This window comes from Gavialis gangeticus, unplaced genomic scaffold (genome assembly GCF_001723915.1).
Source record: "Gavialis gangeticus isolate Ggan-Ray unplaced genomic scaffold, GavGan_comp1, whole genome shotgun sequence".
NCBI classification, from domain to species: domain Eukaryota; kingdom Metazoa; phylum Chordata; order Crocodylia; family Gavialidae; genus Gavialis; species Gavialis gangeticus.
In genome coordinates, this window is record NW_017729024.1 from 145127004 (window position 1) to 145146262 (window position 19259).

The window sequence follows — 19259 nt, forward strand, 5'->3', positions numbered from 1 at the left end:
CTGCTGTCTGCCTATAATTTACGTGAGCTTTAGCTAGTGAAGACATTTTAAAAATAAATGCTGCGACTTATGCAAAGTTTTGATAGTCTAGAAAGATTCACAGACTTCATTGCATGTTACTAATTTATACTTCATATATATGAATGAGGAATGAAAAAGCCTACATCATGTACTTAATATAAAAATAACTACCAATGCAAGATACGATCCTTCAGTTTTTACTGACTGCTTGTAAAGACTCATTTACAACAGTTTATTAAACAACTCAACTGGTACAAGCTTTGCTTCACAACTAACCTTTAATGCTACAGCTTAAACCTGAAAATGTCATTGCAGATAACCAAGTAAGCTTTGTGTAATAGTCTTCATTCTCAAAACCAATTGTTCACAACTGTTGTGCAATTTTCCAGTAAGGACACTAACCTTGAAATGGTAAGTTAGATGAATCTGCAGGTTTTAAATTAAACCAACAAGCAAACAAAAACTGAAAATTAAAAAGGAGGAGGAGTTTCACACATTTTATAAAGAATGCTCACTGCAAATAAGTCAACGCTCTTCATTGTTTATTATTTTCCCAAGACTTCACATGTATGTAAGAAAACTCTTGCTAAAAATGGCCTTTTCACAGAACTATTCCAAAAGTGGATGTTACCTCAAATCCCCAGTACCACAATGTATTAGTACATCCACTTTTCATGAAAACAGCATCAAATAGTTAACATCAACAACCGATTCTTAAATGTTTAAAGAATTTTACAGAACTGATCAGCAAGAAACTTAGTAAAGGCAACAGATTATGCTTTATAAGTCTTTAAGAAACAAAACTTTTTGAACAAAATCAAGATCTGAAACTTGGCACTTTTTCCTTTCAATCCCATGACTCATCTGCTGAACCTGTAGCATATGACTGGCTAAGTCCTCCTGCATTCATACCGTCTTTGCCTTGGTAAGTCTAAAAAACAAAAGGTAGATACCAAACTGTAGTTATATTTTTATGTAAAACCTGATCCATTTTAAAAACCATCAAAAGTTGTACATCAGTAGAAACTGTGTTAGTTGATTCACTTTTAGGGACTGACCTTAGTCACAGGCATTTGGGCGGTGGCTGCCTACTTGCAAATACTGGAAGCCATTTTGCACAGGATTAAAGGGTGTAGTCATAAATATTCAGCTAGTAGATTAGATAAGTACTCACAAAGCTATATGGAAACACTAAACTATTAATAGTCAATTAAGACTCCTAAAAAGGAATTTAGAGACCCTGAGAAGTATAGATCCCAGGAAAACTTGGAGATTCCAGTGTCTTGGGTAGCCAGTTCCAATGCTTGACCACTCTCAGTCACCCTCCTGATCTTCAACCTAGATTTCCCCTGCTGAAACTTAAGGCCTGTTCACTATAGCCAGGGAAAAAGCCCCTCTCTATACTCTCTGTAAACTACCTTCAGGTATTTAAAAAGATAATCCATCATCCACATCATTAAATGAAGATGTTAAACAATACTGCACCCAGGACAGACCTCTGTCCTGCAGACAGATCACACTTAACCTCCTCCCAACTAGACATCAAGCTATTAATGACTACTCATTGGACACAATTCAACCAGTTACATATCCACCTTACAGTAATTTCATCTAATCTGCATTTCCTTAGCTTCACTATGAAGGCTTTTGATGCCATCTGATGAAAAGGTACATCACATCTACTCTTCTCTCCACATCCACAAAGAAAGACCATCTCTATCACAGAACAAATCAGGTTGGTCAGACATGACTTGCTCTTGGTGGACCCGTGCTGGCTGTTCCTGATCACCTTGTTCTCCTCTGTGCTTCAAAACAGATTCCTTCAGGACCTGCTCTATGATCTTTCCAGGTATCAGGCACAAACTCGCTGGTCTGTTAGTTAGATCCTCCTCCTTTCCTTTTTGAAAGATGGACATTATATTTGCCCTATTTACCCTTATGTTGCCCTTTTTGCAATGCAAATCAGTCACAATCAGCTTGCTCCTTCAAACAAGCCTGCAAAATAGCCCCCAAACTATATCAACTAAGCTTTTGAACCAGGCACCACTTACAAACCCTATCCCAGGCAAACAGGAGAGGGGAAGCTATGAAACAGCTTTCTTCCCATGCTTTTTCTTACCCCTAAGCTCTTTGTATTTTGCCAACGACCTTTTCAGAAAAATTTCACCTGGACTGTCCCACTAGGAGTACAGCACTGGAGACAGTTTTATACAGACAAGAATCAAGCTTATAAAAGCCAGCACTTCAATTTCTCCTCCAAACTCACCTTTCGAGTATCAACAGATGCAAAAATACTTCCTCTTGGAATGGAAAAGTTAGCTCCAGGAGCACTAAAAGCAATTTCTTCCAGCCATACTGGAACCTCTTGTTGAGCCTGCAGAACAAAAGTTACAGACTGAAGTCATGACTGGGTTGCCTACTTGCATTAAAAATATAAAAACAAGTTAATATCTCTACTTAAAAAGCTGAGTAGAACGTACATCTGAAAGCACTTTAAGCAGAGGCTCTGCCAGGTGACTATCTGTTTTTAAATCAAAAAAGGAAATGGCTTTGCCTATATTCCCACAACGGCCAGTTCGTCCAATCCGGTGAACATATTCATCAATGGTAGATGGAAGATCAAAATTAACAACATGTTGAACATTTTCAATATCCAAGCCTCTGGCTGCTACTGATGTAGCAACGAGAACAGGGCATTTTCCAGAACGAAAATCCCGAAGAGCTTCTTCCCGTTCCCTCTGCTCCCGATCTCTATAAAAGAAAGCAAATCAAACAGGTTAGAACAGATTTCTCTTTTAAGAAGCAAGTAAAAAAAATATTATAGACCAAGATAAAGCAACTAAAAAGCAACAGGTTACATACAGAAAAATAAAAGAGCAACTCCAATTTTTAGTATAGAATACCTACATGATTAAAATTTTGCCATTTGGATCTGTAAAATAGGTATCATTGGTGTGCTTCTTACAAACATCTATTCTGGGAAATGCATTCATTTTAATACACCAGACATGTGCAGAGTTTAAAAACTAGCATGACCATGGCAACACTCACACAGTGTATCTGATGTAAATTGGGAGGGGGAAGGGAAGAAGCAGGAGGTCATCATAGTAGTAAGGATCAGCTCCCTTACTGAAGAGTGATGTCACTGATGGGAAGTAAACTGATTGACCATTTTGGATTCAGGAGTTGGTGGTTACAATAAAGGCTTAATGCAAACAAGGAGTCTCCCTGCCTCTCTCTAAGATCCAGAACAATACATGGGGCTCATCCAGGCAAGCGCAGTCAAGTGGTATGTGGCGCCATAAACACATTTGCGGCACCACATACTGCAGTCTGATGTTCTCCGCCTTGCAAGGGCATGCTGCCCAAGCATGTGCTGCTCTGTTTTCTTTTTCTGCAATTTTTTTTTTTTTACCCATGTATATCCAGGGGTCAAAAAAACTGCAGGGGGAAAAGAATGGAGCTGTGCATGTTCAGGCAGCATGCACTGCTGGAAAGTGGAGCCAAGCCACCCGGAACTGCGCTGCAGCTGCTGGCCAGGCTCTGCCTGGTAGGATCGCTGCAGCTGCAGCCCTGGAAGGCCCCCAGGACAAGCTGCTGGTGCCAGTACATGTTGGCAATGTAAAAAGAAAAAGTTGCTAGTCTTTATAGTTTCTTCCTCCACCGCTGAAGCCTGTGAAGTCACACAACAGGATCCAGAGTACTTCATAGTACTTTTAGATGAAGTTACAGAGTCTTTATCAGATCCAGGAATCTGAATGACAGACATTGAGCTCGACTGACAACCAATGCCATTTAAAATAGATACAAGAGCAGTCTCAGCTATCCCTGATTCTTACTACAGCCCACATAGGGATGGGATTCTCCATACCCCTACCCAACAGCTACAGGGACCAGGCAACACTACCCTCAAAATACTGGGATCATTTAATGCAAAGATGACATTGAAGGAGAGATGAGCAAGAAGTCTGTGTGATTGGTAATCTTGCTGTGCCTTTACTGGGCTTACTGGCCATACAGGCACTGCAACTTGTCCATTGACTAGATGAAATAGCAGACCAGAAATCCTTAAAGCAGTACTAAAGAACCAAATATCTATCTGTCTTTTCTAGTCTTGGAAAAGTGTCAAGTAAATATGAAATACACCTAAAAGCTGATTCATAGGCGATGCATAGGGAGTGCACATGCATGCCCTACAAAAAGGCACTGCTGACAGTGGCAGTGGCATCTGTGGGCAGTTGCCACTCGCCACTGACACCAGCATCTGTGGGCATTCATGACTGCCGCTGGCCACTGCCAATGGTGCCTGAGAGTAGCCTCCAATCCCTGATCGGCATCCCCCTGACGACAGTGCTGGCAGCGCCTGTGGGAGCTCCGTGCTTACCACCACCACGGTCCTGCTGCCGCTGTGCCCCCTCAGCCGCCGGGGGCACGTGCCATTCATGAGGTGATGCCATTCCATATGTATTAACTATTCCAATACAGGTACCTTTGCTACAAATGGACGAAGTTTAAGAGCTAACACACACGGAAGAAATGGGAGTAATTACAAAGACTAAAGAACCTCTTCCTTGGTGTTCTGGGATGGTGATCGTGCCAAAACCCAATGGTAAAGTTATGATGTGTGTTGACCTCACACAGCTGAATGAATACATGTGCAGAGACAGACATTCTTCCATCTACGGAACACAATTTGGCTCAACTTGCAGAAACCACAGCTTTCACTAAATTGGATGCTCAGGCAGAGTTCTGGCAGATTCGGCTAGCTCAGGGGTGGGCAATTATTTTGGGCAGAAGGCTGCTTATTGAGTTTTGGCAAGCCATCAAGGGCTGCATGACAGGCAGCTGGGGGCAGACAAATATTACTTTTCTAAATATTTTAGGGGCCCCGCAGGCCGGATAGAATGGCCTGGTGGGCCGCATCTGGCCCACGGGTTGCATTTTGCCCACCCCTGCTTTAGCTGGTGAATCATCCAATCTAACAACTTTCTGAACTGGTAGCATCCAAATGGAAAAATGAATCTCATCAGCTCCTGAATTCTTTCAGTTTTGGGTGTCATAGATACTGGATGGCCTAAAGGTGTCCTTTGGTATGCCAATGATATTGTTTTCTGGGACCACGAAGGCACAAAAGGATGCAAGAGGGGATGCAACACTCAGAAAACTCCAAGCAGCTCAAGTTACATTGAATGAAAACTGCACCTTTGCTATGTTGTAGCTCGTGTTTGTGGGATATTGGATTACAATACAAAGAATCCAACCAGAGCCATCAAAAGTTGCAGCCATCAAGAGGTTCTCAGAACCCAAGGATGTCTAAGAATTATGCAGATTTATAGACATGGCCACATACTTGGGTTGTATTGTGCCAAAATAAGCAATGGTAACAAAGCCTTTAAGAGACTAGAACACATAGCTCTAGGGACTTCTACAACAGTCAGCCTTCAACAAGATCAAATCTTATACTTAGTTCCTCCCTGATACTGGCCTAATGTAAGCCAACATGAAAAACTTATATTGCGGCAGATGCTTCATCATACAGGCTTGGAGGAGTGTTACAACAATGTCAGGAAGCGGGCCATTGGGCCTCTATTGCTTTTGTGTCAAATGTGGACCATATTGTGAATGGAATACCCATATCTGCTTCACTGCAAACAAGAATTCAGGAAGCTGAAGAAGCCAATTCCTTTCGCCAAAAGACAAAGAAGTACTGTTTGGAAAGATGGCTTCAAGTAAGATTCAAGGAATGTGAGCTGGCAAACTACCAACAAAAGACTCAATCTCCATGTTGTCAGAGACTTAGTCACTCATTTTCCACAACAGAGTATTGATACCTTCAACACTGCACCAGGAAATCCTAGAGAAAAATCAAGATGCTCACCAAGTCATTACAAAATGTTAAGCCAGGGCTCATCACAGTTTGCTGGCCTTCCACTTGTGATGACATACAGAACTGGGTGGCCAGTTGTAAGGTATGCACTAAACACCACCAACCAGCCTGTGTGAAGCCATGCCTTACAACTGATCATCTGTGGCACATGTTGGGAGCTTATTTATTCACCTGGAAGGGTTCTGTTTACTTTGTTGCTATTATTATTCCAATTACTTGGAGATGGTACAATTACAGAGCACTACAACAGAGTTATAATGGCATTGAAAAGTATATATATGCACATCATGGCATACCTTCAGTTTTAAGAACCGATAATGGCGCACAGTTTTCTGGAGCAGTGTTTAAGCAGTTTGCAGCCCAGTATGACTTTTAGCGTGTCACCAGTAGTCCATGTTTTCCCCATAGCAATGGAGAAGCAAAACATGCAGACTCTGAAGAATTTGCTCTGGAAGAATGAAGATCTCTACGAAGCACTCTTGAACTACCATTCAATGCCACTGGAGCATAAGTGAAGTCCAGCTGAGTTGCTTATAAGTCACCAACTCCATACAGACCTACTAAGTACTTGATTCTAAAACTTGCCAACCCACAGAATTTTGTGAGAAAGCCAAACAGACAAAGGACCAGAGACAGAACTATAACACCAGGCATGCTTCCAAGACATGTACCTGCTCTTTCCCTACAACAGAAAGTTTGGATCCCAGATCCAGGGATCTAAGCTGTCCAAGCTAGGGCATATACCCCTCATTCATATTGAATGGAGATGTCTAGTGGTCTTCTCCATAGGAATCAAGAACATCTCCGTCATTCCACCTGTTTACCACACTAGGTCTGGACGTGCCTCAGTTCCACCGAAGAGATCAGACTGGTGCATTAGGCTGGTCTAAACAAATAAATTTACCAATGTTTCTGCTTTGCTTAGGTTCCTTTTGTAACCAAGTGTGTATCAAGTTCTCCCCTGAGACAAGGGGATGTAGTAACGGTTTACTGCCTTACTAAAAAGAGTGATATCATAAGCAAGAAGTGGTCTGTTGATCATTTTGGATTCAGGGGTTGGTGGTTACAATAAATGCTTAATGAAAACAAGGAGTCTACCTGCCTCTTCCCAAAATCCAGAATGAGTCATTAAGTAAACAAGTAGGAAAGGAATGTTGAGAAGAAACAATATTTTGATGACCGTAAACAAAGTCAGTGCTTTAAGGAATAAATGATACATGTGTCATTAAGCAGTTTCAAGTTGACCTTTGTGTTATGACGTTGGATTAATGCCATGCAATGACCAAAAAAAGCCAGGCTACAAATAAGTAATCAAGCAACATTTATACAAATCATCCACCTGTTATTTCACTACATCATAGGGAAGAGCATTTCCGTAGATCTTTTTCATAGGACTCTGAAAGAGGAGGTAGGAAGGGAAAGTTTAATTTTATCTACCCAAATTTCATAACAGCTACTTTCTGGCCAAACCCTTTCCTGCAGTTCCCAGAGACAAAAATCAGGTCTGGGCTCTCTAAATTCTTCATCTTCCAAAACTAAACTGTCATATTGTATATATGGTAGGTCACGAGCAGGGTTAAGGTCTCCATTCCTTACTCTAACAAGAAATGGAGGCAAGAGTCAGGTGAGTAGAAAGAGAGAAATGAGCATGAAGATTAACTCTAGCAATTGTCACTACTGTTCACTAACTTTTACTCGCAGCAGGAAGCCACCCATAAGTAAAGGAGTAGGAGAGTAACATGGAGAGGAGTAATCAGAAGAAAAAACAAAATGGATGAATTTCCTGCCAGACTTCAACAGTACACAGGGGGGAAAAGGTCCCATTCACAGTAACAAATTAAAACTTAATATTGAACCAAGAAGCTGTTTGAGACGTATGCCTTCTCTGCCCAAGGTGTTGCAGATATAGAAGAATTTGAACAGAGGTCCTCCGCAACACCAACTCCTGGTAATTCACCTGGGATGCCAAGTCAGTCTCTTGCAAAGACAGAGCCTGCATTTAGTCAATTGCGAAGACAGAGCCTGCTCTACAGGCACAAAACCTAAAGGATGTGGAAGAGCAATCCATGAGGTAGACAACCTTGTCCCCAAACAATAGGATCCCTCCCTAGATTTGCCTCCCCCACCATTAGGTGGGCTCAAAGTAAAAAAGGCCACACTGGCATTTTTCGCAGTGGACCCCATCCCAAGAGGACAGAAAAATAAAAGGCAGGTATGATGGATGACCCTGATGTCCAGAGGCAAAGGAATAGAGTATCACCAACTGCAATTCACTTCAAAAATCAAGAGAAATCCAATGAGTTCAAGAGGAAAAAAGCTGGTACTAATTATGAGATCCTTTCAGGGGTGCCACACTATGCCTGATCCCAGGTCAAACTGCCCTGCTGAAACTCTGTTTCCACATATTAAGTGGAGCTAGACCTGGAAACAGCTGGGGACAGGATCTGGCTCTCTAAGACATAGGGAAGTGTCCACCTCTTTTCGGGTAACAGGCTACAGCCCTAATTGAAAAGTAAGAGCGAGGCAGGAGTTAGACGAGAATAGGGAGGGGATGAGGAACCAGTCCTTTCTCCCCTGCTCTCTGGGACAGGCGGGAGGCCCCACTCCAGGAGGCTCTTCCAGAAGGGACTCTACAACTGGGGTCCTGCTACCAAGCTTTACCATATAACACGAGACAACCAGATCCTTTCTATGGCAGGGACCCAGCTGCCCTGCAAAGGCATTTTCATCCTGCAGGAAGAGCCTCCCCTCTCCCCATTTTATGTGGCTATCCCCTGACTTCCATTTTCCTTTCCACCTTCCTCCTTTTTTAGGCAATATGCAGAAAACAACTTTTCTCCCAAGCTAGGGAAAATTGTGGTTTTACTGTAAATTGTGTACATGTTGTTTTGCACAAAGCCCTCACTCCTAGAAGGATTTTTGTTTTGTATTAAAAAAAATGCAATTTATAGACCTCACACTAACTCGTAAGTACCATTAGATACCTTTAAAGTGCGATAAAATCTGACCCTTGGTCTCTGTGCATCAATGGACCCTGAAACAATTAAGGATCTGAGGTTTTCAGACCTCATTTTGACAGGATTCATAATAACATTCTTCTAAAGCGGTGATCCTCAAATGGGGCACTACCAGGTACCAGTGTGGCACTGTGGTTATACATATATGCTTTTTCTAGTCTTTTTTTTGTACACTGTAACAGAGGGTGGGTTGCTTGTTTTTTTTAATGGAGTGCCACTAAATTCAGAAAGTTACAGAAGGTTGTCTTAAATCTAAGACGACAGACTACAGCCTGATCACATTTACATGTTACTTTCCCTGTCTGGAAGTAAAGGACTTGCATGCTACTAATTTGTCACATACATGTCCCCATTTCAAGAGAAGCAGTTTAAAACCAAACGATAGGAGGGAAAACCACACTGAAAGAGAAGACAGCAGTCTAGTCCAATTAGAAGGGGGAGAGACAGAAACATGTGGCAGAGGTCAAAACCTTGTGTGCACGCAGGTGTGAACAAAAGGATGATCAAACAAAAGCTTCATCTTGACAGAAATAGGAAGCTCACACTTCCCTTTAAGTCCTCAGTGTGAAAGGGGGAAAAAAAGTAATGCACATGTGTTACTGAGATAAGGAGGTCTCTGAGCAAGTATCCAAGACAAGTGCACCAACAGTACAGAATGCATATAGAGAAACACTTCGAAGTATAGCTTCTACATACATAAATACGGCTTTGTAGTATGTTACTTTACATTAAAGTAGTTACAACATAGGGGCTAGATGTAAACTAAAATGTCCTCAACTAAGGCAATGCATGAAAAATGGGAAATCCATCTCAGGAAAGCATCCCAGTAGTGCAGTGTTCAAAGAAGACCAGTTCCCATACGTACCCTTCCAGGAACTGTTAAATTAACATGTTTATCTTACTGAAATTTAGATATAAGCCATTAAGGACTGGTAACAGGTTTCTCTCTCTCAACTTACTGTACATAAGTTAGCATGGAAACAATACAGATTCCAAATGTAAGCAAAAACATTACTGGATCCAGTCTTAAGTGAGTCTAAAATAAAAAAGGTAATTATTGCTTTATTTCAAATAAGTGAAACGAGTTAATGCAGTAAAGTGCTCACCCATGAATACTGGTGGTTGCTATTTTTTCTTGACAAAGAAAGGTTGCAATGAAATCTGCTTTTTTCTTCGTTTCTACAAATACCATAGTTCGCTCCTTACCTGTGACAGATCAAATACAGTCCTTGATAAATGAGAAATTACAAATTTACTACAATCGCAAAGCACTAAATACAAACAAGCGTGGCCTGAATATGGATGTTCTTCTTTCAGATAGTTCTTCCTATCAATGGATTTAAAACAAAGCAACACATGCACTTTGCCATTTTTCTAAAAGCAGCTTTCCCCCCTGTTCACTAATCAGTTATTTCCCAGCTGACTTCCAGTTCCAAAGAACACAGAAATAAGTGTCCCCAGATAGAGTTCCAAGTTGTGGCAATTCTTTAAAAAAATGGACACAGAAACACTATAGGCAAGACCATTAACTACAAAGCTCCCCAAATCACTTGGAAACATTAATTTTAAAATTACAAAAAACAGATGGGGCAATGTGCAACACTACGGTATTCATTCAGAAGCACCTCAGATAAAGCTGTGGGAAAGATACAAAAACAAAACCAGCTTTTAAGGAGGAGCAAATCCTACACTATTAAAGCTGCCAAAGCAAAAACATGATTGCCTGGTAAATTAAAAATGGAGACAGAGCCTTTAAATCTTTTAAGGCCAGAGTTTTTAAAAAAGTTAGTATGGGTCATTAAAATTCCATCTGCCCCAATACGAAAACTGTATAAAATGGTAATCATATTAAAACTCTCTCAAAATCCATGAACAATTATTCTGAACAGAGCAGCAACATCTGTAAGTGGCTGATCAGCCACACCAATAATCCAAAGAGAGCAGAACTAAAATAACTGAGTTTTTAGTTCACAAGCATGTATCACTGTCGCTAGGTGGGCACAAAATAATTAAGACTTATTAAAACTAATTTGTCTTAGTTTTGTCATTGAAAGTAAGATTTTCAAACTAACCCTTGACACCCAGGTCTATCTAAACTGGGCATCTCAAACTAGTAAGAGAGATGAAAAGGAGGAACACAATTATTCTGTGAAAGCGGTTACTGTCAAACACTGCTTTCATCTACCCTAGCACTAACACACACCACAAAACAGCAACAACATACATTAGCCAACCAGAAGTATAATTCAGACATTCCTCTAAAATAGATCAAAGGTTGTGTACATGCATTACAAAATATACAAAGTTTAGTATCAATAGCTCACATTTCAAAATCCACAAAGCTTTAACACAGATTAAAGGTGGACAACAACTGGTGGGTAAAAGACAGCACATTTCAAATGAAAGACCAAGTAAAGTAGTTTACTTCTAAATAGACAAAGAACCACCTAAATTCATGCAGAAAACAATATATCCAGGCTGCCAAACCACAGCCCATGACTGATTTTAAAGGCCATTCTTGGAAGAGCCCATAGTCTGGGAAACTCATCTAAGCAGTAGCCAATACTGACAAGATTGGTCTAGGAAACACTCAAAAACAAAATTTTCCTAAAAATAATAATAGCCAGGAAAGTTTGCCTAGCACTTGAAATTAATTGAAATCAATACTAACTCAGCACGATCAGGATCTAAAATTTTCATTCTGCTCTTGACTATCTTTCTCTCCAATTAGGGAGGAAAAAAATGCAATAAAGAAAGTTACCTATGCTTAGCAAAATGTCGATCAACTTTTCTCTCTTAGAGTATTGGTCAACCTGAAGAATACTCTGCTGGACATCACTGCAGGCTCCACCAACTTGTCCAACAACAACAAATAAGTATTCAGTTTTCAAAAACTCTCCAGCCAACCTTAAAAACAAAAATAAGTGACAGTTTAACTACTTGTCATTAGAATGACAAGTTTTTTCGGTAGCGCAACATGTTTTTAAAATCATAAACAAAAACAACATTTACATTTTACACCTTTCAGACCAAATTATTTCCTAAAATGTAGGCATAGCTTTTCTCCATTAATATTAAGAGGAATTCTGCACCCATTTTCCAGCACAGGGTTTGCTCAGTTTATAAAGCAACTGATACATTTGTTTTTATTAAGAGAGAAGGTGGCAGTTTGCTATACAACTACTAGCTTTCAACATACTTGAAGAGGTATATAAATATTTACAGATGGCAAGATTCAGAATTTGAATTCTGAATTGTCAAGTCCTAAATGCTGCAGCACATATGGTTGTGGACTCCTGTCACCATAAGACAGCACCACTTGCACTTATTTATCAAAGAAGCATGAATTTATGCTGCAACAGAGGAAGTAATTTAACAGGCACCAAAGAGACAAAAATTAGTTCAACTTAAGCTCTTGACAAAAAATAAGCTCAATAACCAGACAAGTTTAGCAAATATGACTCTGAGCATTAAGAATGAACTTCAATTATTTGAGTGATCAGATAAGAAAGTAAGTATAAGCAGAGATTTAAAAGCCAGAGACTGACTCCCTGCAAATGGGTTTTCAACTCCATGAAAACTATTTACCCACCTCTGAATTTCTTCTGGGAAGGTGGCACTAAACATCAGTGTTTGACGCTTGTCTTTTGGGGGCATGCTGGGATAAGAAACTAACTTCTTCATCTCTGGACCAAATCCCATATCAAGCATACGGTCAGCTTCATCCAACACCAAATATTTCACTTTACGCAAGCCAACCTTTAGAAAATGTTTATTAAAAAACACAGAACATTAAAAAAACCCTCTTCAATCCTATAACTTTGTTTCATCTGTGAAAATGGTAAGGGTATTTCCTTTCTGCTGTAAACCAGTCAGTTGCACTTAAAATGTTTTTCTCTCTCCACAGAGCTCTTCAATTCCCAACCAGTTAATTACTTAAAACATCCTAACTTATCTGCAACAGCTGGGAACAAAAAGAGTCACTAAATTGCCTCCTGATTCACTTCAGGAGTTTGTTTAGTTAGGATCTACCATACTCCATCTAATACAGGATGTGAGCCACAGACTGAAGCCATTTCATCTGGCCCGCAGGACTGGAAATTTGACGGTGTAAACCCCCAATCTCCCAGAGCCTTTTATCCTGCCACTAGATTTCTGGCTCTGCAGGCAAGATAAATTCTGGCCTGCAGAGCCAGATAAAAGGTGACACCTCTGCTCTAATACGATAGTTACAACAAGAGCAGATGTGCCCAAGTTTGGTATTTTTAGTAGCTTCCTGAAAACATGCCTCTTTGTTCCTTGATTACATGCTGCAGTATACAAGAGGCAATGGAGTAAAACAAACAAACAAAACCACAAACAAACCACAAACCCCACCCCCTGAAAAAACAATTGGTACTAAAGGACAAATGTAAACACTAACAATTAATAAAGAGGTTAATGACAGAAGGTCTCAACAGTATGAAAACCATTTTTTTCACAAGAAACAACAAGAAAGTAAAATTCTACAAAAAGGGCAGAATTATTTTCATCTGTCCAGATGTTTAAGTCATTACTTGAGCATCACTCCACAGGATATGCATTCTTCAGTTAAATACAAAAGCACAAATACAAATAAAATGCTACTATTTGAAGTCATGCACTTACACAAGTAATAATGGATACAAGCTTTTTCAAGCATGAATTCATTAGTATTAATGAGTTCCACAGATAAAGAGGTGCTTGTGGCGCATATAAATGTTCTTCCAGATGCTGAAGTCAATCTAAGTTTTCCCAGGATGAACCAAAATTATGTGCCTCTATAAGGGTTTTGAACATATATCTAAATATTAAAATAATTTGTTACTGTAAAGACTGAAGTGAGATTGAGATTTTCTGATATGCTCTGTGGAAAGGTTAATCGAGGATATTTGAGATAAAGGTCACCTTCAAAACTAACTTTCTAAACTTAAGAACAAAATGTAAACTAAGCCAACATATAAACAAGTTCATCACTTTTCAGCTCCTATAATCCTCTCCTTCCCAGGCAGCCAACCATGGCCTGTCATTCTGCCTTCATTATACTGGTAAAACAACTTTCTCCAGGCCGAAGTTTCATCCCATTTAAGTGTCTGCTTTTGTAACCCCGTAAACACAGAAGTTTAAAGTTCCAAGGATATCAGAGATGCATTTAAGAATATATATAAAAATTTGAGGGACAGTAGCTAGTTGCTAGCTAGTTGGGTCAAATGAATTTGACCGTCAGACTGGACAGTGGAGGTAAAGACATCAGCTCAAAACTAACTTGCCAAAGTAAAAGGCTTTGTTTCATTAAAAGTTTACCTGACTACAACTGATTCATAACAAGAGTGCAGTTTTCAAAAGAAAGCAAAGAAGTTCTGTAATACAGAAACACTAGCTTTAAGATCTTACCTTTTCTTTATTTATCATATCCATAAGTCTGCCTGGAGTGGCACACAGTATATTACAGCCTTGCATTATCTGCCGAATTGAATGAACTGTCTGCGTACCTCCATAAATCACAACTGGCCTTATACAAGTTCTAAGTCAAAAGAAATTGCGATTTAAATATGCACAAAAATCCTTACACAATGGTTTAACAGAAAGCACACTGGAAGTTACTGTACTATTCCACAGTTAAAGCTGAACTATATCATAAAATTGCTGACATCTACTCCCCTCCACTGCTGCAGTACACCCTATATCAAATGGCAGAAACTAACACTGAAAGCTTTAAACAGAGATGGCATTCTCAGAGTGAAAACCACCACCCATACTACAGGTAGACTAGGGGTGTTGGTTGTAGCTGTGCTGGTTTTAAGTACATAGGCAGATAAGGTTCTTTGGGTAAATCTGGTATCTTTCTTTAGCTAAAATAGTATGGCTTCTATCCCATTCAGAGGAGAACAAAACAACTGCAGACACTCCCACTGCCTGAAGAAGGGCACTGGTACCCAAAAGCTTGCAAAGAAGATTTTTTCCCCAACTATTTTAGTTGGTCTAATGAAAGATATCAGATTTACCCAAATAACCTTGTCTGCCAAAGGTAGGCTAGCTAATTAGTTGTAGTTGCACACTAAGTACATCATAATATTAAGTGCTCAGGTAACGTAAGTATAACTAACAAATGCAGCTTTTCACCATGTTTACTTTTTTTAAAAACAATGCAAAACTCTTGAAACTACTGGTTTTCCATTTATCACATGAAACTGCCTCTGCCAGCCCTTGGGTATCCACTGCATTTAAAGGACTTTCTTCCTTTTTCGACCCTTGATCTATGCAAGCTATTTCACAGCATCTGATGAAGGAGGCTGTGGCCCATGAAAGCTTATGCCTTAAGGTCCCTGCTACATGTTACATATACCAAGCAATTCACTGGTTTATTGAGCAATAAATTTAGACCAGCTACATGGGCAAAGTAATTATCACATGATAAAAATGACTATCTAGCTATAAAAAGAGCCAACCAGCTATCAAATTGAGTTGTCATGGGTTTTTAAGCATTAAAGCTGGATAGAAACCAGCTATAAAATTTGAACATGTATGTAGCAGGGCCCCCAAGATGCCACTCTGCCTTGCTTGTTCCCAGACCTCAACGCTAATTGCTTCTCCCTATTAAAAAAGCAGTAGAGAATCATGTAATTAAGACTACTGCGAATAAATGCACACAAGGGACAATTAAACCTTAAAGAGGCACTTCCAAATGCTCCACTTTAAGACTGTTCTTTAAGAAAGAAATAGAAATCAGTGTGCACCTCTTCCAAACAGCAGGATCTGATCATGCAGTTTTACACAAAATATATTCTTAAAGAGACAGAGGTAGTTTTTGCTTTACACAGTGAAGATGCATGAAATAAATAAGAATGAAGAGCTCATTAAATTTTTTAAAAGTTAAAATATTAAAAAAGTTAATGGATATGCAGGAGACCTTTTTCCAACTACCAAAGAACACAGTACCCCTTTACTAAACCACCAGACACAGCCAACATGAGGCCTCAGTATGCAATTTTAAAGTTGTATCCCTTGAGACAGTAAGTTTGACCTTTGGGACAACACTAAGAGCAGTGGTGAAAAGAGCATGGTATCTCAATACTTTCATGCATGAAGAACACCGCTCAGACTTCTGTAAGATTTGATTTTGAAACTAGAAGCACATCATTTATTTTGTAAAGATGAAAGGCAAAAAAAATTAAGACTCTAGTGTACTTTTTCAGTTACTTTACTTTAGTCAAACGGATAAAGAAATTCAACTCTCATTTAAAAGTCTCTCCACATATTAGTAAGGCTCTGCCAAAGTCACCATGACAGCTTTCTCTCTGCCCCTCTCTAGCTGTACATTAAACTTTACTGATTAAAGCATTAGTTAAACAGCATCCTTACGACCTATGGCAGAGTTGTTCAACTTCTGAAGTCAGGAGTTACACAGTGAAGACCACAGACCTGGGGGCTGCATACCCATGCACAGGCCAGTCCTGTTCCCCCCCACACCCCTTTTGCTGTGCACAGCCCAGATCCCCCCCTCCAAGCCCTCTCCTTTATCATGCACAGTCCAGTTCCCCCCTATATCCCACCCTGCCCTATCACGCACAGCCCAGCCCAGCCTGTCTCCCTTGTGTCCCCCTCTTCCCCCACAGCTATACAAGCTACACAAGACAGTTTGCCTTGCAGCACAAGCAGCCCAGCTTCCCACTTCCCCTGCCATACATACAGCACCCCCAACCTGCTTCCAGCCACACATGTGGTCAGGGAGGTTCTGGGTTCCCTGTCCAACATGCAGCCTGGGTAGCCTGGCCCCCTTCCACTACACCACCTTCCACCCCACCCCAGGAACAGGGCAGGAACCAGAAGTTGGAGAAGGGAGGGGGAGCATGAAGGACCTGACAACTGACACTACTGTAAAAGCAAGGGGCAGAGCAGCCATCAGGCAGAAGCCCACATGTTAACTTCTCACAGGCCTCATGAGGCTGAACAACCCTGAAGTTGCTTGCAAAACTCCATGTACAGTAATTTCAACTTGATAGAATTTTTGTTTTGAGGTCAATTCCTTAGCTGTAGCAATTATTGGCTTTTTCACTAAGTAAATTAAGTCTCCTATTGTTTCAATGTATTCTGGTATTGCTTAAATCTTACCCATATGCAAACTTTCTCGCCTCCAGAAAGATCTGATTTATCAGTTCTCTAGTTGGAGCTACAATAATACATTCTGGTTCTTGTTGCTCTTTAAAGCGACTGGCAGTTACCCCATCGTTCATCATGTGTGCCAAAATTGGCAAGAGAAAAGCTGCCTGGAAAAACAAATATAAACACTTCAACAACAGTTTCAAAATATTAGTTTAAACAGTGTGAGCTAATTGTGAGAGCAAAGAAAATTATGTTATTGAAGAAAATCATCATCCATCTCCAAATGAAAGCAAAGAAAACCTATCATGTTTAGAAAAAATTCAGAAGCAACAGTAATTTAACAAGATGTAGAACAAATTAGTGTATATAAAATGACACTTGAGATGCACAAGCCAAAATTATATCTTGTAAGTTATTTGCTAAAATATTGAATTACATTTTATGCAAAGAAATACACAAGCCAAAAACATTTTAAGTTCTGTTGATATGACTCCAGGCAAAGCACTGGCATCTTAGCAATACAACCCTTTTTTGGCAAACTTGAGCAAGATAGAATTTCATACTACAGCAGAAGCCAGACCTAGGTGTTCATAGAATTGATCTCCTAAAGCTGCTGACTGCAGTATTTTTTTTTTCTTTTTTTAGTAAAAGGACGGCACTACTTCTCCAATCACCTAGAGCTTCTTAGCAGTGTTGTACAGCTGTTTGTTATGGCTTTATAGACTTACTTCAAGTACCCTCACTTTTACAGGAGTTAAGAATCTAGCCACGCCAAATACCCAGATGCACTTCAGGTTCCTAAGATCATTACAAGTCCCAAAACAAATGTTGCTACATCAAATCAAAAAACAAAAGACAAAGAACAAAATATAGTAATAAAATGCTGAACACATTATTTTCAAGGAAGGAGACAAAAAAATTACCCTCAATAGTGCCTGTGTAATTGATACAGGTTTGTTAGGGTAATGCATTAGATTTCTAGGCAGGCAAGGTTCTTTGAGTAAATCTGATATCTTTTGAGCTGGTCTAATCAATTTGATTTCTAGAACACTTTGGACATTTTCCTAATAAGAAAACAGGAATCTCAGCACTTCAAATGAAAAAAACCCAACCAAACAAAAAACACAGTAACACCATAAACTGACTAGAAATCTACAGTTTTTTTGACAGTTAATGAAGCCCACTAAAGACCAAATATTTCCAGAAAGTAATAATTTTATCAGTAAGATAATTCAAATATTAAAAATATTTAACCATATGTTTAACTCTGAACACATATATCACTTCAGGTATCGTTAAATCACGGTGAACTATAGCTATACCAAAGCATGTCACAAACATCCAAATTTTGTTGTGTAAACAATGTAGAACTGTTTACTATAAAAACTATTCAGTTTTACTTCAGCACTTAATTCAGCTAAGAGTCTGGATATTATTGTTCATACAACTGAATGAATGTTATGCCTTTTAAACCAAAGGAATACTTCTTGCTGTCTAGCTGGAGGTGCTGATGAGCCTCTCACGTCACAAAAACCAGGTTGTGCATGCACAAACACTTATGAACAACTTACAGTTTTTCCTGATCCCGTCTGGGCACATGCCATTAAATCTCGCCCTGCAAGTATAATAGGAATACTGTATTTCTGCACCGGAGTAAGTTTTGAGTACCCAGCTTTGGCAATGTTCTTGTTTAACGTTTGACAAAGATTAGCTTCTTCAAAAGTCTAAAGAAAGGAAAAAAAAAAAAAAAGAGTTTGCTGATTTTATAACCATTAAAGTTCCTCAAATTCAAAAGTTAAAGAAATAATGGCAGGAGGTGATCCAAATATTTAAAATACCAGAATTAACCTTTAAGGACTCGGGCTTTATGTTAACTGATACTTGACAGAGGACATCCTGTTAACTAATTTTCTTCCCACCTCAATATTCTACAGGCCATTGTCTAGGTGAGTCCCAGGATTCTTCTGGAACTACACATTGTTAGAACAACATTAAGGAATGCAAATCATTGTTAGAGACCTTAAGTATTTAATCAGCATGCAATTAGCCCTAAAGCCACCATTTTCTTTTGATCCAAAGTACAAAAACTTGCAACTTCTTACTGATTTCTAGTAGACAGCCACATATATTCAAATAGTAGTTTGTTCTCCAAGATGCACAGAGAAGCTTGAAGATTCCCATGAGCTTCAGATACTGGGCACTGGCCAGATATT

General features: G+C 39.6%; 1 protein-coding gene across 9 annotated transcripts in view; it reads right to left on the reverse strand.

Moving 5' to 3' along the window:
* Nucleotides 1-205: 205 nt before the first annotated feature.
* The window catches only part of DDX4 (DEAD-box helicase 4), a 114984-nt gene continuing 95930 nt past the window's right edge, over nt 206-19259 (reverse strand). For all 9 annotated transcript variants that reach the window (XM_019517848.1, XM_019517845.1, XM_019517852.1 and 6 more), the window contains 9 exons: nt 18618-18770; nt 17056-17210; nt 14338-14467; nt 12518-12684; nt 11687-11832; nt 10032-10131; nt 2502-2772; nt 2288-2395; nt 206-952 (listed from right to left, as the gene is read on the reverse strand). In XM_019517848.1, coding sequence (XP_019373393.1) covers nt 869-952; nt 2288-2395; nt 2502-2772; nt 10032-10131; nt 11687-11832; nt 12518-12684; nt 14338-14467; nt 17056-17210; nt 18618-18770 — 1314 coding nt within the window. In that variant the 3' untranslated portion in view covers nt 206-868. The remainder of the gene's footprint in view (nt 953-2287; nt 2396-2501; nt 2773-10031; nt 10132-11686; nt 11833-12517; nt 12685-14337; nt 14468-17055; nt 17211-18617; nt 18771-19259) is intronic.